Consider the following 23,319-nt stretch of genomic DNA (forward strand, 5'->3'; position numbering starts at 1 on the left):
ATAGGCTTACTGTACACAAGTGGCAAATGCAAAAGATTTCTGTTTGTTTTGAAACATGCATTTAGCCTACAGTTAACAATAAACTTGTATTTCTCCAGCTTCATGTCCTGAGCATTGTGTTTTATATTTTTCTACATAGTGTTTAGTGACTATTCAGTAGTGTTTCTAATTTTGATTGACTCGGGGCACGAGTTGACAACATAGTTCAGTTTTGAGTACAGATTCAACTGTTTTGAGGTGAAAGTTTGGTTTTGCAAGAGGAGTCTGAGGTTTTGTGAATGTAGCTTGAAACTTTGGTTTTGTGTTCACGGTTTAGAGAAAAGGAGAGCAGCTTTCAAGAAATGTGTCTTAGCAATCGAGAAAAACAAGCACACTGTATGAATCATTCATCATGAAAAATAAATCACATCTTACTTGACCCTGAATCTTTTCTCCTTACTGGAGAAATAGGGAACAGCAGCTAGGATCAGTTCAGGAGAAATGATCCCCAAATAGCAGAAGAAGAAGCTTATAGGCGTCTCCTTTGAGATACAAACACAAATAGAAAACTTTGTAAGTCAAAATTGAGAAACGGGAATGTATTAGGTCTCAGTATCAGGCCAAGGACACCCAATGTGAACCGGAGAAACTAGAGGTTGGACTGTTTCTGTAGTTACTTAAATTAGCTTGTAAAAGATGTGAAAAGTTCATTTGAAATTGAAAATTTTTGAATTACATTTAAAAACCTCAAACTCTTTATACATTTTTTTTCTTCAAATTGTAATTTCCGTTTCACATTTCCATTTGTATCACACACAGCATGCTCTGTAAAAGGCTTTTCCAAAAAGCACCATTTTTTTTAATTCTTGGATGCATAACACAACCTAGAAACATTAGCCGTGTCTCTTGTGCAGGTAGGTGAGTACATGATAAAGCTGTTGGGAGTGTGAACCCTGACTTTCAAGTATGTCCTCAACCAGCAGTTGAGGTGGTTGGTGGCTGTTTCCCTCACGTCTTGTTTATTTCAGTGTCTGAACAGCAGCATTTCCTGTAAGTGACTGTGGATTTCCTGTTTGCAGATCCCTACAGGGACAGGCACACAAACTACAATGTTGCTGCCTGTGAGAAGTGACATTCACTGGCAGGGTAACACATCTACTGCTGTAAGAAGCTGTGGGGTGGAACTGGAAGTTGTTATACTTAATCCACTTTGTATGAAACTAAAGACTACGGGGAGTGTTTAGCCAGAATGAGCATTACACAGATAATCACAGCTAAGCTACACTGCTTGTTTAAGAAGAAAGTCACCCCCTGGATTTAACTAAATAAAACAGTAAGAGCTTCCCCCCAATTACTTACTGCATGGATGATTATGTTGTCACATGTGACAGAAGGACTTAGAAACTGAACCACTGATCCTATGATTGACAGACAACTGCTCTACCTGTTAGGCCACAGCCATTTATAGTTGTTCATTTAGTAATGGGCACATCAGGGTAGGAAGAGAGGCAGGTGAAGAGAGACACCCATCATGCCTAGTGCCTACTGTACAGGTCTGTGGGAGCAGTGCTATAATCTGAAGTTGCTGTAGTTGGGGAGATCAAGGTTCAGCAACATCATATGACCAAAGAATGAGGTCAGCTGACGACCTGAATATACTGAATTACCTGATTATTCCATCAATGGATTTGTTCTTCCCTGATGAAATGGACATATTCCAAGATGACAATGCCAGGATTCATTGGGCTCAAATTGCAAAAGAGTGGTTTCGACTCTCCCATCATCAATACAAGATCTTAGTGAAACAATTAATGCAACTCTGGATGAAATTAAATTAAGATAAAAGGCTTATCGAAATGATGCGGTGGTGAACATGTGCCGTAATCAAAGCTAAAGGTAGTCCAAAAAAATATTAGAGTATATGACTTTTTTTTGAAGGGCAGTGTTTATATTGTACACCCTGGTGACCTTATTATCTGAGGTCACGACATCATTCCCAGACCATATAAGGTCAGATACATTCAGGGTGTTGGGTTGCTATGTTAAATCAGTTAATAAAGTCTGGAGTTAATGATGTGGCAAGAGTGGTAAAGGATGCCATAGCAGATAATAAGTGGGATTAGACTTCTTCCATAAACAACTATCCCCCATAGACACCCCACCCAGCAGTTATCCAGAGCACTTGTCTTTATCTGCATTCTTTAAACAGGAGCCCATCACTATCAGACCATCAGCTCCCTGCCCTCCAGCTCCTCATCATTTCCTATCCTGACTCCTGATGCACAGTAGTAAATAAGACCACATCATGGATAACTTTGTGTCCATAACAAATATTTTTATAAAAGCGATATTTGGCAATGTGAAAAACATTGGACCATAGTGAAAGGTGTTGCTCAAAGTGATGAATTAGTAGCTGAATGAATAATGAGCTGCTCTGGGTGAGTATCTTCCAGCCTCACCGTCTTTTAAGGTAACTGAGTATAAGCTTCAACAAAATGTCTGAATGCATTTTATACAAAATAGTATAATTGATTTTGTCACTTAAACTGTTTGGCCACAACATTAAGCTGGAGAGTTTAATGGTGTGGTGGACAGGTGATCAGCATGGGAAAATTAGAATTTTACATTAAATTACAAATAAATGTAAAGTTTTGGGAAACAGCCAGACATTAGTGTTTCTACCAGGAATCACAACAAACCCACTGTCTGACCAACAAAATGATAAATTGACCTTTTCCTGAACTGTATTTAGAGCCATCAAACATCTGCAGCTCTTTATCTCACCCGTTCTCATTAACCCCCTCCCCCCATTCTCTTGGTCTCTGGGTGTTTGTTGTCAGTTTCCTGTCACAGAGGAAGTGCCTCACCCTGCCGCCTGCCTCCCCATAGGCCCCAGCCCTGATGAACACTGATTTCTTAGAGGGTTGAGAAGGAGTGACAGAGTGTGGGGGGGTGGGATAGATAGAGGGAGCAGGGACATAGATAAGGGAGACAAGAGCACTGGATGCGGCTGAGGGCAGAAGGCAGGAGATCAGTGCAGAGAAAGCTCAGACTACAGATGACTGAGAGCAGATGCTTGACTGGCTGGGAGGAAATGGCTTTGTGTTGCAGGAGGTAAGTGCATAAACAACATGTAGTCAGAGAACTGATCTAACTGCAAAATTGAGAACACTTCAAAATGTGTTGTGCATGTTTCATGTTTTACAAGTTTCGTTTAATGTTGATTATTGCTCTGGAAAATGTTAACTACTTATTGTATCTATCTATTGTAAGTTTAACCAAATAAGATGATCTTAGAACTTGAGAGGAAACACAGTGACTTTTTTGACTGGAGATCTTGGTGCAGTGTTACCTCACATTAGACTTTCTTTGTGCCTTCTTGGTCTGGTCACTCCCAATCCTTGTACCAGTGTCTTCATACCGCAAGTGACGCTGGACAGGTTTGGGGGAGGCTGTGCTAAGGACTGCTGGTGCCCATTTATGTTCTGTTGATTTAGTTTTCCTATATGTTGTCACTCAGATCGGAATTTTAGAGTTATACATTGGTGATAACTTTGTGCATTTCTCTCTCTCTCTCTTTTGTAGTTTTAAGAACATATTCAGTTGCAGCTCACTCTTGGCGGAAACCTGCTGTGCATTTTTAATAAATGTTAAATTACGTCATTGATTATTTAAAGAATTACAGTCCTACCATTTCCTACCAAGAATTAAATCAAAGAAATCAAAAGAGACTTGAATTTGACACAACAGACCACTTAAATTAAGCTAACATATATTTTTAATTTGAAACAACTACCTGAGTTGTTCAATGTGTGGAAGAGTCAATTGCCTTCATGCAAAATTATATGGCAGCCATAGTCACTCATATATTTAATTAATAATATTTTATGTTGTATTTTAGTGAAGGAATAAGAAGTGGATGTCACAGTTATTTTTACTATCAAATGCTTCACCACTAATGAAGTAGTCACAGCTAAGTGAGTAATTACATCTAAAGTTAGGTACAGTAATTAGACACTCATCTAATCTACTTCATCAAATTGAAAATATTTAATGACAGTGGTCTAGCACATAAACTGTCATCAGACATTCTTCATACTGATCAGTGCACAGCATCAGCAGAGCTCAGCTTCAGACCAGAAGATGTGAGTAAATGTAGTGCAGATTGGATTGTAATGCATTTAAAATTGTTGGTATTGGTTTTATTTATTATTCGCTTTGGATAAAAGCGTCTGCTAAATGACTAAATGTAAATGTAAATGTAAATGTAAATTTATTCATTGCAAACAGTCCACGAATAACCTGATAAGATTTTTCAATCATAACCTAAGAAAGTAGTAAGGTTAAAGCTTGCTTGAGTGTTCCTGACAATGCAGGGCTGGTGCAGCTTTGAGACACTTGTTTGTTTCTTTATGAACAAGAGCAGGAAGACAGCAGGTTTTCACTGATGTGGTGTTTGTAAGCGTATGAAGAGAGATGTGCGTGAGATTTACAGCGAAAACAGACAGAATGATAGGGATATGAATGATTTATTCAGCTGTTTTATCTCAGGCCAGAGTCTAAAAGTGTGTTATTTTCATATTGACTTCTTCATGCTGATCAGAACTGTTGTGCACAGACAGAATCATTTTGTTTTACCTTGCACTCCAATTTATTGGGTTTGATTGGATATTTTTCCATTCTGTGTCTGTAGCCGTTGCAGCACCCAAATTATGGAATGCCCTACCACTGCACATTAGGCAGGCACCTTCATTGTCCATTTTTAAAACTTACTTGAAGACTTATTTTTACTCTCTGGCTTTTAATTCAGCATGAAGACTCTGTGTTTGTTCCTTTGTTTTATTCTTTTGTTTTTATTGTCATCTTATTTATTATTCATTGTTTTAAGTATTGTCTTAATTGCTTGCCCTTTTTTTTTTTGACTAACTGTGTACAGCACTTTGGTCAGCCAAAGCTGTTTTTAAAGGGCTTTATAAATACAGTTGAGTTGAGTTGAGTTGAGTTGTTTGTTGATGCCATTTTGTGGTGGCAGCATCTCTTCTTTTTGATAATAAAGCTGGTGCCATTCTGGTGCCACGGTGGTTGATAAAACAGATTCTGTGAATGCATGGCTTTATAATGTGACCCAAAGAGTGCATACTTGACCTTTTCTTTTTGTAAAACATTTGTGAAAATTTGCAATACTGACTTTTTCAAAAGATATTTTGAGCAGCGGTAGAACAACAACTCACAGCACCAATTTCACAGTGTGGAAATACTTGTAAAGTCAAACTGTTTAAGTACAGCTTAAGTCTTACAGTCGTTTTCTTCTAAATGGCACATTTCACATCAATTAATATCAATGGATTGATGAATTCATGTTTTCATCAAAGTTGCAGCAGCAACATTTGGGCTTATTTTGTGTTTTGATAATTACATTTTGAATTGATCTGAACTGAAAAAAATGACTTTGCATACTGCTGAGTAATAATGCCATACTTAATAAGATTTAAGAATTCACTGTATTTGTATTATTAGGCAGATTCTGGAAAGTAACTGTGGTTATTAAGTTCAACAACTCAGGCCTGACTGTCTCATACAGAGAGCCACAGCTGACAGTGAAAACAAAAAAGGCAAATAAACCTAGAAGGACATCTAATGGATGATACTGCACAGTACACTAATGGCTCAGTGACTGTAGCAACCATGCATGAGTGCCATGTCCTGTGGCTTACTGACACACTTTCACGTGCCTGAAAATGCCTGAGAATGTGTTCTCCAAAATCATGGTAGTGTTTACAGAAAACAGCTGAATCATTTCTATTCAGAATTCAGCATGATCACTAGGGCAACTTTTATTGTTTCAAAAAAGGGACTGATGTGGTTCAGGTCCTGCTTGCGTTGAAGTTAAAGTGAAACAGCAGCTGCATGTGTCTGTATTTATTCTTTGGTACAATTGACATGAAACAGGGCCAACATTAGTCACCACCCGAACCTCCTACATGTTCTCCAGCAGCTCCATGTAAGACAGTAATAGCACAACAATAAACATATAGCAGAATTATCACCTTTCTGAATGTTTCAACAAGAAATTATAACTTGTATTAGATTGTAAACATGTACCTAAAAAGTTGCCAGTGAGTGAATTAGTCCACGAACATTATTAAAAACTCTAAAGCTAAATGCCAAAAGAAGGTTTGGCATGAGGGACTTGAGTTTTATACATTTCAAATTTAATGTTCAGAAATAAGTCACAGACCTTCTTGAATGTTATATATATTCTTATTTTTATAATAAAATCATATGAGAAAATAATGTATATGCTTGTTTCGTGATTTCACAATTTAATTTCACAAACTTTTTATAATGCACAAGTCAATGGTAAATGAAAGTATTTTGATAAACCAGAAGTTGGGGTATATTTTTCAACCCACTTTTCGGCATATAGGGTATGCACATGTCACTTTTCTGCTGGACCACGCCCCCTCACTTGGACTGAGTGGTAAAACCAGAGCAGTAGGTAAAACTACACATGGGAGTAAAACTGATGATTTGAGATATTTTCCTTCAATCAAGAGCATAGTCTTTCAATTTGAGAACAAACTTGATGAACGTCACTCATTGCTTTCATCATCATCATTGTAACAAGTATTTTTCTTTAAGTTAGTCCATTTCTTTGGATTACTGTTACAACTGTTTCAGCTGCTAAAAATGATAACAGTAAAGGATGCTGTCACAGCCTGCACACATGTGGTGTGTGTGTGTTTTTTTCAATTGTACATTGATAACAACGTTTTACATTGTATAAAAATAGTATCATATAACAGTTCAATTATGTTTGCTAATGTATTTATCAACTCCACTCATTTGGCAGTTTAATATAGACAATTTTCACTTAATAGCAAATTATATTGCTATATTAGATACATGCATGTAGTAGTACTTATGTTATTACTACAGACTTTAATTGAATTGAGTAATCAGGAATCAGGAAACAGTGGAAGGACATCTACTGCTGCTTGGAGCAACACAGCTGTTCCAATGAGGCTTTCACCACCTGCAAGCAGACTGCAGAATACCTGGTGTTTCAACCAGATATCATAGCGAACATGTCAAATTAACCCCTTTAATAATAAAACAAGAGACACCCATTGTTGGTTCATTCATTGTTCTGTGTTTTTTAATCCATAAAGTAAAAAACAATCATGCACTGATAATACTTAATGTATGACGTACATACATACATTATTTGATGTAGGGTTATTTTGTAACAGTGAGGATGTTGTTGTGTTCTGTTTATACAACTTTACTCCATACAATTTATATTTATGCTGGTAAGCTAAAGGAAAATCACCCATTTGTATAAGGGAGTACATATCAAACATACACTAAATATAATATTGAAGGAAAATGACCTGTATTACAGGACTGTTGTTTTATTTGACATTTGTCATTTTTGCTTTAGCATCATAGCTAATATACACAACAAATAACGACTTTCTTAAACAAAACAAGAAGTATAGTATATATTTGAAGGGCTTGTCAAAAACATTGTATGACCTCTTTTTTATATTATAAACCCACAAGGTTATTTTGGACAAACTAGACCTCAAAAGACACAGCTGCAGGCTGTGTGTGGCCTCAATTATCCACATGTGAGGATTAAAAGCTACAACAGTAAACTTAAAAGAACATATAAAGTCAGTATGATGCATTTTGAACTTTAAATCGATTGAAACAACCCAAAATCTGAACTATACACACAGACGTCCAGATAGGCTTAGTCTCTTAGGTCGGACAATGTCACATCAGTCTCTGTTGTGACTTGGTTAGCAGTTAGCCTTGATGCTAATGTAACAATGAATGAGAAGAGTATAACATTACTAATCCGAGATACCGTCCTGTAGATGATGATTTACATTCCTACGTCTTTATAGCCGGTTGTAAAAATCCGGGAAGATCAAATCAGCAGATGGGAGTTTCTAGTCTGTGTCCACATCTTGTAGATAAACAGGACAATGTTGCAGCACTTCATGCTAACAGTTAGCCTGTTAGCATCCTCGTTCTGACCCTCCCCCATGACGTGATTGGTCAGTTCCAGCTGGGATTTTGGATTTTTGGGGTTCTCAGCTGGTCCAGGAGGAGCGAAACATTGTGAGAGCAAAGGTTTTGAGAGCGAAGCGAGGAGAAAGGTTGGAACAGAAGCACAGGACATCTGAGAGCACAAATACTGAGAGAAAGCCTAGCAAAATCTGAACATTAAATCATTAAAGCGTGCTCTCAAATTGGGAAACTACACTCTTGATTAAAGAAAGCGATCCAATCTCATATGTACTGTAATCCTCACAACTTTGAGTTGAATTAAATGACTTGTTTAGATGTCTACAGGAACCTTTGTGTTGGTTTCAGCTTTAGTTGGACTTTGAATGGACTTGACTTTAAAACGAGTGCACATAAACGCCCTGATCAAATGATGAATCTATGTATCTTAATTTGATTTATGGAAAATACATGAAGCAAAGTTGCTGTCTTGATATTTCAGCACTCTGTAAAAACATGTCTTTGATTTCTTGTTTCTATTTGTACAATCCGTCACACAGCGGTTCTACCCCAACCTAAATGTGTATTTGGGTCAACTAAAACAGCTTTTACCACTCAGTAGTGGTGTAGAAGCAGCGACATTGGAACGACATGTGCAGAAGCACGATGGCTTTAACTAAAATATGAAGTCATAAGTAGAAATATACTGTAACAGTGCACTGGGTCAAAGCCATGATCCAACACACATGGCTGGGTATGTTATTATCTAAAATAATAACAGGTAGGCTTAACACATGGGAATTTCTTTGACTATTAAAATAATAAAATGTATTCTTTAGGTAATAGTGATTAAAATGCTACAACTTCTCTCAGCTACAAACAGTGAAACCCGGTAAAGGTGGAGGATCAGTATCGGTATGAAGAGGAGAGGCGGTGAACACCTGGCTCCTCCCCTCCACCAACACACAGCCGCCCAGGACAGGAGGCAGCAGCAATCACAGCTGGAGCAGCAAACACAGAGAAACAGGTACGCAAAAGTGTTTTCTCACTGTCCTCTACCTTCTGTCATTTATTTCCACTTCAGATAAGTTAGTAAAACGTTTTTTCTCCACTCGGCTTTAACTCGTCCAGTGTAAGTTGGAAGAGTTTCGTCCTGAACAGACGAAGTCCCGCCGCAGTTTCACCGTAACCACTCGGCTTCGCTCGGGCTGCGCCGCCGGGAACAAGCTAACCGCGCTGTCGTTTGTTGGTTTGTGTTGCATTTTAAAAGGGGAACCCGGTGTCCCGGTGTCCCGGTGTCCCGGTGTCCCGGTGTGCCGGTGTCCCGGTGTCCCGGTGTCCTGGTGTGCCGGTGTCCTGGTGTCCCGGTGTGCCGGTGTCCCGGTGTCCCGGTGTCCCGGTGTCCCGGTGTCCTGGTGTCCCGGTGTCCCGGTGTCCCGGTGTCCCGGTGTCCTGGTGTCCCGGTGTGCCGGTGTCCTGGTGTCCCGGTGTTCCGGTGTTCCGCCGCCACAGGCGCAGGTTTGCATTTTTAAAATCGGCGCAGTCATGTTAACATTTCCTGGTGGTGATGTTTGCCCCGTCCCAGGCCACCGGCCTCTTCAGAGCCCTCTCAGCCTCCAGTAACATGTCGCTAAATATGGCAGAACAGGTTTTTAATGTGAAAGATGGTCGGACGCTGTTTGAGCGACGGGCAGCATGGCGGACACTGTTTAGTACAGTACAGTACAGTTGGGTCAGGTAGTCATTCGGTTCCGAAACACACGAGGTCCTCACCAACATAACTAACCTAATAACTTAATACGAACAGTATTAAATCAGTATCTGATAGTGTCCATACGTTAGTGTAACAGAACAGAAACTACTTTATATAATAAGAGGTGATTCATTCATAATAACACCAGGTATCAGTTGACTATATAGTTCACGAATCTTCATCTGCGAAAAGTAACTACGAACTAAAGCTGTAAAATAAATCTAATGTAGCAAAATACTTTCCATTGAACTGTAGTTGATTAAAAGTAAACACGAAAGTACAAATACCTCCTATTTGTACTTAAGTACCTGATTAAATGTAGTTAGATCTGCAGATCAGTAAGAGGTTAGCATGGACAGCTCTTATCAATATGAGCAGTTAAAAGTAGGCCAACAGTTTAATGTCTTCTGTAAATAAATGAAGGACCATTTTACCACTGTCACAAACCACTGCCCAGTAATTTACTGCGTTGATCCAGATGTGCATGAGGCTGTAGAGATGAATGACGTAAAATAATGAATAATGTCTATAGTGATTTACTTATGATAGCAACCCTGCGCTTTACAATAAACTAGAGGGTAGATACCCAAACTGAACCCAGTTCCTGTTCTTCTTCCCTGATATTCAATAAAGCATAAAAATAAAAATCTGTCGGATAGATCAGACTCTCAGCTTTAGCTTGATTACAGTGTTACTGGTGATCATACTGTATATGATGTGTGACGTCACTGACGACACTATTAAGAAGGAATGTTACCAAACAGGATAATCCTGCTGGGTTTGTTTTGCTTTCACTTACTGTTTTATGAAGTTTATTTATTATATACATCCAGTGTTATTTCTCTTATTCTGGTTTGTTTCTTATATTTATTTTCTTCCACACTGGGGGAGTCGGCTCATTTGCCTGATTAAAAAAACAGCTTCTAAAATCAGTCTCCGTTATAGACTAACATCTTACTAAATGGAATAAAACCTTTGAAAAAAGTTGTTCTTACTTTGTAAAATGAAAACGGTCAAAGGCTTCTATGACTTGTACTTATTGAACAGTCAATCTGCAGTGCAAAGAGATTTGCTTTTAAAGGTTTTTGAGCATCTCACCAATTCAAGAATTTAAATGTGTGCAGTAAGGAGTAAATGTAGTATTATGGTTTCATTGGCCTAATTCCAAACCATTTCATTTTGTAGCTTTTAATAATGAAGAAAAAATAATGGAAAGATTTGTTATCTGCATTTTTTTCCTCTCACTTTATATTAGCGATGTCGGAGCCAGCAGGCCGAACTTCCTCCACTTCCTCCATCTCCTCTGTCTCTCTGCTGGAGATCAAGACTGAGACTCATTTAGTCCTCCAGGCTTTCCTCCATCGAGCCCTTTCGACCTCTGTGAAAGAGAGGCCTGGGAGAGTAGGAGGTGCCTACAAAGATCACAACAAGTACAGGTAAAGTAGCTCACCACTTAGAACTTACACACATGGACAAAATTGTTGGTACCCCTCTGTTACAGTTTTTCTCGATTGCTAAGACACATTTCTTGAAAGCTGCTCTCCTTTTCTCTAAACTGTGAACACAAACCAAAGTTTCAAGCTACATTCACAAAACCTCAGACTCCTCTTGCAAAACCAAACTTTCACCTCAAAACAGTTGAATCTGTACTCAAAACTGAACTATGTTGTCAACTCGTGCCCGAGTCAATCAAAATTAGAAACACTACTGAACAGTCACTAAACACTATGTAGAAAAATATAAAACACAATGCTCAGGACATGAAGCTGGAGAAATACAAGTTTATTGTTCACTGTAGGCTAAATGCATGTTGCAAAACTAAAGAAATCTTGTGCATTTACACATACAGTGAGGGAAAAAATTATTTGAACCCCAGCTGATTTTGTAAGTTTGCCCACTAACAAAGAAATGATCAGGCTATAATTTCAATGGTAGGTTTATTTGAACAGTGAGACACAACAATGACAAAAAAAATCCAGAAAAATGCGTTTCAAAAAGAGTTATAAATTAATTTTAGCTTTTCCATGAAGGAAATAAGTATTTGATCCCCTATCCGTCAGCAAGATCTCTAGCTCCCAGGTGGATCTTATGCAGGTAACGAGCTGACATTGGCAGCCCTCTCAGCTCGTTACCTGTATAAAAGAGACCTGTCCACAGAAGCAATCAATCAATCCAGATTCCAAACTCTTCACCATGGCCAAGACCAAAGAGCTTTCCAAGGATGTCAGGGACAAGATTGTGGACCTACACAAGGCTGGAATGGGCTACAAGACCATCGCCAAGCAGCTGGGTGAGAAGGTGACAACAGTTGGTGCAATTATTCGCAAATGGAAGAAACATAAATTAACTGCCAATCTCCCTTGGTCTGGAGCTCCATGCAAGATCTCACCTCGTGGAGTTTCAATGATAATGAGAACGGTGAGGAATCAGCCAAGAACCACTCGGGAGGAACTTGTCAATGATCTCAAGGCAGCTGGGACCATAGTCACCAAAAAAACAGTTGGTAACACACTACGCCGTGAAGGACTGAAATCCTGCTGTGCCCGCAAGGTCCCCCTGCTCAAGAAAGCCCATCTACAGGCCCATTTGAAGTTTGCCACTGAACATCTGACTGATTCAGAGGAAGACTGGGTGAAAGTGTTGTGGTCAGATAAGACCAAAATCGAGCTCTTTGGCATCAACTCAACTCGCTGTGTTTGGAGGAGGAGGAAGGCTGCCTATGACTCCAAAAACACCATCCCCACTGTCAAATATGGAGGTGGAAACATTATGCTTTGGGGGTGTTTTTCTGCCAAGGGGACAGGACAATTGCACCGCATCAAAGGGAGGATGGATGGGGCCATGTACCGTCAAATGTTGGGTGAGAACCTCCTTCCCTCAGTCAGGGCATTGAAAAGGGTCGTGGTTGGGTACTCCAGCATGACAATGATCCAAAACACACGGCTAAGGCAACAAATCACTGGCTCAAGAAGAAGCATATTAAGGTCATGGAGTGGCCTAGTCAGTCTCCAGACCTTAATCCCATAGAAAATCTGTGGAGGGAGCTGAAGGTTCGAGTTGCCAAACATTGGAGAGGATCTGCAAAGAGGAGTGGGCCAAAATCCCCCCTGAGATGTGTGCAAACCTTGTGGCCAACTACAAGAAACGGCTGACCTCTGTGATTGCCCACAAAGGTTTTGCCACCAAGTACTAAAGCACGTTTTTCGAAGGGATCAAATACTTCTTTCCTTCGTGGAAATGCAAATTAATTTATAATTCTTTTTGAAACGCATTTTTCTGGATTTTTTTTGTCATTGTTGTGTCTCACTGTTCAAATACACCTACCATTGAAATTATAGACTGATCATTTCTTTGTTAGTGGGCAAACTTACAAAATCAGCTGGGGTTCAAATAATTTTTTTCCCTCACTGTATCACTTGTAAAAACAAACAGAAATCTTATGCATTTGCCACTTGTGTACAGTAAACCTATGTAAAAATAAAATACAAAAATATGCAAATAAGTGCATCACTCAGCCACAGGATCATGTCTCTGTACTGGGTCAGGACACAGGACTTCATCCACATCACGGGCCACATTTTGTCTGGCCAGGCAACGGGGGAAGAAACCCCTGGCATGCCGTATCCAGGCTTGGCATGCCTCCACACCTATGTCACCACAGGCAAGTTCCATGGCTTGCAGGAGATTTACCCTGGTGTAAGGTTGGCGTTCATATACCTTCCACCGCCATGAGGAGAAGAATTCCTCAATGGGGTTCAGGAAAGGGGAGTACGGTGGAAGGCAAAGATTGATAAAACCTTGGTTCATACTGAACCACTCTCTAACCTGAAGGGCTCTGTGAAAACTCACATTGTCCCAAACAACAACATAGATGGGATGCTCTCCCTGCTGCCCTATCAGAGCATCTCGCATGTGATTGAGGAAGATGAGGAGCTGGTGAGTGTTGTAGGGCCCCAGGTTGGCATGATGGTGGACAACGCCATGATTGCTGATGGAAGCACATAATGTGACATTGCCACCACGCTGCCCAGGAACACCAACAATGGCCCGATGGTTTTTTTGTTCAATCTAGAGGTCCAGTGGGGTTTCACGGATGGGCGGGACTTACCAGCTGTATAGTATGTCATGCATTAATTGCGTTCAACATTTACATACTGTACTATAATGTCAAATAAAGGCATTTACCTGTGCTCTTCTCTAAATCTTCTGATTATAGTGGACACAGTGAATCTACTGATGTTTGGTTGCAGCACAGGTGCATCACAATGAAAATGTGTTGGCAAGTTGTGTCTAAACAGGTGAAAAGTGCTTATGGTTTTGCCAAAAGAGTGATTGATTCAATCAGTGGGTTCAGGCAACTGAACATTTGGTTCAGACAATATGGTGTAGTGTTTTAGCTATTGAGAAAAACTGTAATGAAAGAAAAAGAAAACAATTTTTTTAGCTGTGTTCTTGGTTATTATCCTGTTGGAGAACTATGACCTGTGTTTTCTGTCACTGTCTTAGTGAAATCTGTAACCTGAGCAACATTTAATTTTATTCATAAGTCATTTTACACATCTGTGCTAGGTTTAGTCCACCATGAGTATTAATTGGAACCTATAACTTTAAATGAGCCACAGTACGCCCCAGATGAAGTTGGTGCATCAGTGAAATTGCTCTTTAGTAAGAATATTGGTTAAAAACTCCTCTTGATGGTGTTATCAATTTTAGAAGAGTATTTTAGCAAAAAGCAGAGGGATATTTTTATACATGGAAGACAGACAGAAGTTTAATACGATTCATATACATGTACTCCTCAAACTAGAGTCAAAAATCTAGAATTTTTAGCTGCAATATCACATAATTTGAGTATAAAATCAGAGTTTTTTGTACCTGGAGCACCAAGCAGAAATAGTTCAATCATCAGTATTTTGAGCCTCTGTATAGTGTTACTGTTAATTTTAACATTAGCACTGCAATCAGATTTCTTTTTATTTTTGTGATGCACTGTAATGAGCTTTATTTTGATTATGTTTATGCACAAACTTATATACTATATATTTTCCTAAGAGAATCAAAAAGGTATGTTGTCATTATATCGCACAGAAAAGTATGATGGGCATGTTTTGAATCATTGGATACCCGTCTTACACTATCATACGTTGATTTTTTCCCCTTGCTAGTGCCAAGACGCGGCCCAAAGCAAAAGATGGGTGGGATTCTCAGGCTGAAGATGTCAGTTCAGCAGATGAGAAGAAGTCTGGACTGAAGAACTTCATAAAGCAGCTGCCTCGTCGCAACACAGCACGCCGCTCCACGAAAGAACCCAAAAGCTCAGTGGAGAAAGGCTCCGGGACAAAACCACACCTCAGAGACCAAATAGAAGTAAGGAAGTATTTATTTTGTTTGTGGCTGTACCCCAAGTCAAAATTTATTTGTTGAGTTAAGATAAGCTGCAGTTGCTGTCCTTATTGTCCCACCTAAAAGCCCAGTCAAACCAGCATTTATAACAGCAGAATTTCAGATTATAGCCAACTGATTTCAGTTGAACCACTAATTTGTGGATTCACATGAATGACTTTTGTTTTGGTGAGTTTTGGTAGTTGACCAACAGCAACACAATGCTGACTTTGAGGAGAAAAGAGTTGGAGAGTAGAACGGAGGAAGCTATATATTCAATGTGAAACAGCTTCCGACGTCCGCCGAGGCCAGGACCGACTTCATGGTAGTGTGTAACCAACTCCAGTCACTACACGCATCCCATAGGGGCCACACGGGGGATCCAAGCGACAAGATCTCCGACCAGAAGTTGGGCACCTAGGACGAGTCAGACAGTTCCAGAGGGCACGTGTAGCTCGACAGAGAGAAAGGAAGAGGGAAAAGAGAGAGTGATGAGGGAAAGAGAGAGAAGAGGAGAGATAACAGTTAGTTATGATCACAGTCAGATAATGCATTAAGTGAATGTATATTTAGTATAGAGTGCAGCAGGGACTCCGGCAGGACTAACTATGACAGCCTAACTAGAAGGGTGAGCCAGAAGGAAACACAGACATGAGGGCTCCCTGGGATGTAGAGCAACCAATCACTTCACCATCAACAAACCTGAGTCATCAGTGAGAGTGGGGAAGAGAGCATCATGACCTGTTCACAGTGCTTAACGTTTTTCTACATTTTGTTATGTTATAGCCTTCAGTCAATCAACTAAATTGAATTAAATTGAATTGCAGAGTGCAAGAATGTTTTGCTATGCTAGCATGTTTTGCTATGCTATTGCCTAGTCTGACAGGCTGTCACCAAATGGTAAACCTGTATCTCATAACCAGCAAACCGTTAATAGTGGAATTTGTTTGCACATTGATGTGGGTTTGTCATGAGATATACCCTTGCTGAACCACGTTGTGATAAACAGTCTTATTGACATTTAAAAACTGTTTTATGCCAATAATGGGTGCCAATATTTAAGCCGCACTAGTAGTTAGGCATCACTTGTTCTGTGGTGCGGTTTTACATTTGCACTCTCTTGAGGGACAATTTAGCTTAAGAGTTTCAGTCTTTGTTGTCAAGGTAAAGCTCAAGTAGGAAAGACTTTTATTTATAAGTCAAAGACATGTCATTTTAAAGGCACTGTCAGTGTCTAGTAACTAGTAAGGTGAAATAAGGAGCTATTTCAAAAGTGAAAGCTGATCTCCATAGGCAAAATATTCACACCCACTTCAGAATAATCACACCTGACCACAACAACCTGTTTCCACAGGATGATGTTGTTTCCCCTTCGTCTGCATCTGAAGATGAAGACAGTGAGAAGAAACAGCCGAAGAAGCTGAACCAAAATAAGATCAGAAAAAAGCTCTCTAGGTTTTTCAAGCTAAGGTTAGATAAAGAGAAGGACAAAGATGAACATGGAGCTCATCCTCAGAAGCCAAACACATTGCCATTCTCCAAAAAAGCTGAGCCTGCGCCAGTGTCTCCCAGTAAGTGCCATTACATTTCAAAATGACACAAACTAAGCTTTAGCTGTATTCATTCATTTATTGTTAAGTCAAAACTTAAAATGCAAATGGTGAAATTTTCACTGCTTCAAAACATTTTGCAACTAAACCTGACTGTAAAAAGACTTGAATATATTATCATCTAATGTAGATATTCTTAAGAAACCCAATAGCTCAATTTCTAAAAATTCTTAATGCATTTTTGTTCCTCTGTTTAATCTGTTTATACAGTCACAGACGATTATTACTGCCACACATTACAAAATGGAGAAAAAGACGGAAAATAGCATGGGTTAAAGTTAAGAGAGAAAACAGACAAAAAGTGTCATAAGTCTAGAATCAAAAATGTGGTGTGGTCCAAAGTGGCACAAGTTGAATGCTTAAATGTGGGTGTTTTAATCTGAGATGCTTACTGTATGTTGTTTAACTAATGATACAGGCCACCCTCCTGAGTTCTACAATGAGGTAGCTGAGAAGCTGGAAAAGATTGCCCAGAAGTCCACCACTATAAAGAAGAGTCCAGTAGTTCAACCTCCAGCTCAAACAGGTAATATACCCTCTCTAGCCAATAGTTCTGATAAATTTGGCATCAGACATCAGGCATTTATTCCATCTTTTTTAAAGTAAGAACATGTGTAAGTGAGTGTGCATTTCCTGCACATGACAAAAAGCTTCTAGATAATCAGGGTCAGACATAGTCTGGCATTGTTCTTTCACATATTTAGCACACAACAGGACATTGTCCTCAGTCTTTGTCAAAATGAGTCCAGAATTGAATCACCACCTGCAGATGGAGATCCCAGCCTCCATATTAACTTCCTGAATTGAGTATTACTGGACCATAGGTGGCTGTCTCTTACAGCAGATGAATGCATATCTGTCATCACCAATACATAATATACACTTTGCACTGGTTAAAGAACAATTTATAAAAATAAATAGATAATGCAAGTAAATTTGTGTGATATTGTTGACCTTAGGCATGGTGCTCACATTAAAGTTAATGTGTGGCAGTTTAAGATCTCAACGGTGTTCATACTGGAGGTTGATTCATGTCATTTAAGAACTTTGATGTGAATCATCAGCACCAAACAAGCATGAATGCCTGTAATGGGAACACACAATTGCACAAGTTTTTATTTTCTGATTTTCTGCATAAATTGGTCGTGAAATGTGATTTGATCTTTACCAAGGTCACAAATATGAACGTATATATATATATATATATATATATATATATATATATATATATATACACATCCATTAAACATACAGAGTGATAGTGGAAAAAGTAAGTGAAAGAGTTTTTTAATAACTGGTTAAACCAGCTTTGGCAAGGATAACCTCAACTTCACTTTTGGCATGATGTTTTTATGTTCATATGCAGCTCTCTTTTTACACCATATGTAGTGTTGTGTTTGCTTCCTAGACATTTTTACTGTCATTTAATTATTTTTCCCAGTAGTGCAAATGCTGCTTGTGAGTAGCACACTGATACTGTTTAAATGTTACAAGTCAAGATAGTTCTAAAACAACACCTCCATTCTTGTTTTATTCATTGGACTTCAGGTTTGCTAACACTTGAGCCCAGTTGGCATTTACAGATATCAGAAACCAGGTGTTTCACTGTCCTTTTCCACCATCACAACAAGAATATTGAACCAAACCTGATTTGGGGGAGAAAAAAAAAGCATGGATTCATGTAGTCTGCTTTTAGTTCAAATATTGTGAAACATGTAGGTTACATGTGCAGTTACACCTGTTTAGCCTAAGATTTCATCTACATGGCCGAACCCGATGCAAACTATTGTCTGCTGACTGGTCCTGTTGGGTTTGGGTTAGCTTACCCTGTTACCTTGTTACCCAGCATAATGGGGATTGCTTAAAAATAATTACTGCATACACCAGTAGGTGGCGTTTTTTTTTTTTTTTCAACTAAATACACTCAGTATCCATCTCCCTTACTGGACTATTTGGTTTGTATTTTTACTGGTATTTTACTGGTATAACAGAGTAACAGCACATTAACACCGACATGTACTGTCTGGCAGCTGTCCAACAATGTCCACAAGGGGATCTATAAAGTATTCATTATTATTATTATTATTATTATTATTATTATTATTATTATTATTATTATTATTATTATTATTAATTATTATTATTATTATTATTTTTATTATTATTATTATTATTATTATTATTAATAATAATAATAATAATAATAATAATAATATATTTACATTTGAAGTTTCTTATTTCTTTCAGCAGTGTTCAATAAAGAGGCAGTGGTGCAGCAGCTTGTTCAGGTGCTCTCTCTGGAGGGAGATTCGATCAACACTAAAGTAGGCAGTGGTTAATTATATGATGTGTAAAGCTGCATTATTTATTTTGCAAATATCTTTGTGTGTGTTTTGGAGATTTATAACTTAGAGATGTTTGACCCGTCTGTGAAATACAGTCAGATTAACATCTTTTATTTTTATTGTTTTCTCTTTTCACATTCACATCTATGTGATGTCTGTGTGCATGTGTACATTAACAGTAACCACAGAATATTTCTAAATGTACATCTTTTTGCAGATCGAGTCAGACCCCTTCCTGCGCACAAGCTTGACTCGTCTTTCTTATGCGTCATTCGCCAAGCTTCTAGACACTTACGGCAGTAGTCAGGTATCCGAAGCCTCGGCTCCATCACCAACAGGTAGTCCAACACTGCAACGCATAGCTGTCACTATGGAGGTGTCACGACGGATAGTGACGGCCACAGGAGCTCAGCGCATGGAAGGCTATGCCGAGTGCTACATGGAGACGTTTGTGCCCTGGGTCAAGAGTCGTGGTGGATGGGTATGTGACACAATAAAGACATGTAAAGACATTGTAATACTTCAAAGAGTACCTAATACCCCTAACATGCTTTTTAGCTGAAAACCAGTACAGGAAGGAAAATGAGGCAGAGAGAAAGAGCACATATGAAAACGTCAGTTGTTATCCTCAACTGTAGTTCCCATCAATTCAGAAAGTTAAACTAAATGAACTTTATCTGCTATGTAAGTTTGGCGGTACCTCTTGTGGTGGTCTCCATTTCGTAAATGCACTCCCCATTCAAAAGAAGTAGAGGCTCTGTGTTTTTTCTTCAGACTAAACCTCAGAAGAACTTAATATTGCAAACTATGCTTTCAGAAGTCTGCAGATAAAAATAGAACATGTTGGTATAATATTTGTAATCTGACCTGGATAGGAGGGAGTTGGGTGTTTTGCTGAATTGCTCATGTCTGAAATCATTCAATCCTAACCCCAAAAGAAACAAATAAATCTGGCATAAATATTTCATTCAGCTCATAGCCTGACAGACTTTGATCTAGTGTTTGTGTGTTTAGCAGGAATTAGGGTATCCTGGGACTCAACAACTTAACAAGTTAAAAACAGCTACAGTGAGGGGAAAAAATTATTTGAACCCCAGCTGATTTTGTAAGTTTGCCCACTAACAAAGAAATGATCAGTCTATAATTTCAATGGTAGGTGTATTTGAACAGTGAGACACAACAATGACAAAAAAAATCCAGAAAAATGCGTTTCAAAAAGAGTTATAAATTAATTTGCATTTCCACGAAGGAAAGAAGTATTTGATCCCTTCGAAAAACGTGCTTTAGTACTTGGTGGCAAAACCTTTGTTGGCAATCACAGAGGTCAGCCGTTTCTTGTAGTTGGCCACAAGGTTTGCACACATCTCAGGGGGGATTTTGGCCCACTCCTCTTTGCAGATCCTCTCCAATGTTTGGCAACTCGAACCTTCAGCTCCCTCCACAGATTTTCTATGGGATTAAGGTCTGGAGACTGACTAGGCCACTCCATAACCTTAATATGCTTCTTCTTGAGCCAGTGATTTGTTGCCTTAGCCGTGTGTTTTGGATCATTGTCATGCTGGAGTACCCAACCACGACCCTTTTCAATGCCCTGACTGAGGGAAGGAGGTTCTCACCCAACATTTGACGGTACATGGCCCCATCCATCCTCCCTTTGATGCGGTGCAATTGTCCTGTCCCCTTGGCAGAAAAACACCCCCAAAGCATAATGTTTCCACCTCCATATTTGACAGTGGGGATGGTGTTTTTGGAGTCATAGGCAGCCTTCCTCCTCCTCCAAACACAGCAAGTTGAGTTGATGCCAAAGAGCTCGATTTTGGTCTTATCTGACCACAACACTTTCACCCAGTCTTCCTCTGAATCAGTCAGATGTTCAGTGGCAAACTTCAAACGGGCCTGTAGATGGGCTTTCTTGAGCAGGGGGACCTTGCAGGCACAGCAGGATTTCAGTCCTTCACGGCGTAGTGTGTTACCAACTGTTTTTTTGGTGACTATGGTCCCAGCTGCCTTGAGATCATTGACAAGTTCCTCCCGAGTGGTTCTTGGCTGATTCCTCACTGTTCTCATTATCATTGAAACTCCACGAGGTGAGATCTTGCATGGAGCTCCAGACCAAGGGAGATTGGCAGTTAATTTATGTTTCTTCCATTTGCGAATAATTGCACCAACTGTTGTCACCTTCTCACCCAGCTGCTTGGCGATGGTCTTGTAGCCCATTCCAGCCTTGTGTAGGTCCACAATCTTGTCCCTGACATCCTTGGAAAGCTCTTTGGTCTTGGCCATGGTGAAGAGTTTGGAATCTGGATTGATTAATTGCTTCTGTGGACAGGTCTCTTTTATACAGGTAACGAGCTGAGAGGGCTGCCAATGTCAGCTCGTTACCTGTATAAGATCCACCTGGGAGCTAGAGATCTTGCTGACGGATAGGGGATCAAATACTTATTTCCTTCATGGAAATGCAAATTAATTTATAACTCTTTTTGAAACGCATTTTTCTGGATTTTTTTTGTCATTGTTGTGTCTCACTGTTCAAATAAACCTACCATTGAAATTATAGCCTGATCATTTCTTTATTAGTGGGCAAACTTACAAAATCAGCTGGGGTTCAAATAATTTTTTCCCTCACTGTATATCTATTAGGTCTTGCACACAGAGGCAGATGATGAAATTTAAACATGTAGGTCTTTTCACCTACATTATGTGGATTTTAAAAGAAATTGCCAAATCTCTAAGACTTAAACACAACCTTTTATTTTGTCTTCAGGAAAATCTTCAGGCAGATATGGAGGAGACTGCAGAGTGCGACTGACTTCCCAAAGTGGAGATGGACGAATCTTACCGTTCTTTACCCACAAAATCTCAGCTGGCTTGTGACAAGAGCATAATCCAGAAGTCTCTTTTGATTTACGGTGATCGAGGATCAGACAGTATTTTCATCAGAGGTTGCTGTGTTTACATTCGCTGAAGAAGACGAAGAAGAAATCTAGTTTATTTCAAGTTTGAGAATGACAGTAAATTGTAATAGTGTTTTGAGTTTTGCTAGTTTAAATTTGGTCTACCTTTGGATGAAGGATTGTTTGCAGCTTGTTACAGTTGCAGGTTGATTTGCTTCTGCTCCTTCTTGAAATGAGTTTCGGAATAAGGCTGGATTGGTATCACACAACTCACACTGGATGAACAGGTGGATTTTTATAGGAAAAATGAAAATCTCAACCTGTTACTGTATTAAATGTGCTTGTTGCCAGATATACAGTACTGTGCAAAAAGTCTTTGGCACCATTACATTTTCTTTGGTTTGGCAGTGCTATTATAACTATATACCTATTTATGTTTTTGTAGTCACTTGATTAGAATACGGCTAGTTTACATAGGAAATATGTTCACAGTGATAAAAAAAACACAAAAATATTAGAATAAACATGTTTGTTTTAACATTATGTTGGCTAAAGTGACAAATAATAAGTGTAACCTCTGTAGAGGAATCTAGAAAAGGTCAAGGACAAAAACAGAAGTGGAAGATCTGATGAGAAGTTTCCCAGAGTTTCTTCTTTGAGAGCTCAGAAGTCCAGCAAGGACCTGGTTCCGCATCTGGCAGCTTCATGTGGGTGCCAAGTTGGTCCTTCCACAGCCTAAAGAAGCTTGACCAGAAATGTTTTTTGTGGAAAGGCAAAAGCCAAAAAAACATTTTTTGTGTTTCTAATGTAAAAATAAAGAGAAATGAATACTGGTCATCGTTCATAAAAGAACAAAGCAAATAGTGCCTAAGACTTTTGCACAGTACTGTAGAAGCCGTACTTAGCACAAAGACAGGGTACAGGGGTGTGACGTGATAAGTATTCCCCATTCTTTGTTCCTAAACTGCACTGAATACAACAGAAACACTCCATAACTATGGAATACTCCACTAGGAATAATAACTCCACTAGGATTAAATAGGAAGCGGTGTTCTTTTGCTATTCAAATATTTAATTATATTTTTATTTACAGATCGATTTTGCCATAATAGAGAAAGAAATGCAGTATCTCTTTATTAACAGCTCATAAGAAACAATAGTGTCTGGGCATGACTGGAGCTGGGAGCAACAGAAAGAGCCATGCTGTGGTTGGGGACAAATCAACATATGAATGAACTTGAGAGGAACTAACCCTTTAATAGAAGAAGGTTTTATTTCTGGTGCTTTTTTAAAGAAACACTTGCACTGCACTTGTAACTAATGAATCCAATCTCTCA

General features: G+C 39.1%; 1 protein-coding gene across 2 annotated transcripts; it reads left to right on the forward strand.

The window, feature by feature from the left end:
• The first annotated feature begins 2,921 nt into the window (after window positions 1-2,921).
• bcl2l12 (BCL2 like 12) lies at window positions 2,922-22,425 on the forward strand. 2 transcript variants are annotated; one of them, XM_026358891.2, is made up of 9 exons: window positions 2,922-3,093; window positions 8,872-9,025; window positions 11,007-11,187; window positions 14,917-15,118; window positions 16,488-16,704; window positions 17,162-17,269; window positions 18,994-19,067; window positions 19,306-19,569; window positions 21,853-22,425. In XM_026358891.2, the coding sequence occupies exons 3-9, from the start codon at window positions 11,009-11,011 to the stop codon at window positions 21,895-21,897; spliced, it is 1,089 nt and encodes a 362-aa protein (XP_026214676.1). In that variant the 5' UTR covers window positions 2,922-3,093; window positions 8,872-9,025; window positions 11,007-11,008; the 3' UTR covers window positions 21,898-22,425. The 2 variants fall into 2 exon arrangements, with proteins under 2 accessions (XP_026214676.1, XP_026214667.1); XM_026358882.1 differs by having other exon boundaries at window positions 2,923-3,093; window positions 18,991-19,067.
• The last annotated feature ends 894 nt before the right edge of the window (window positions 22,426-23,319 follow it).

Source organism: Anabas testudineus, chromosome 8, assembly GCF_900324465.2.
Source record: "Anabas testudineus chromosome 8, fAnaTes1.2, whole genome shotgun sequence".
Lineage (NCBI taxonomy): Eukaryota > Metazoa > Chordata > Actinopteri > Anabantiformes > Anabantidae > Anabas > Anabas testudineus.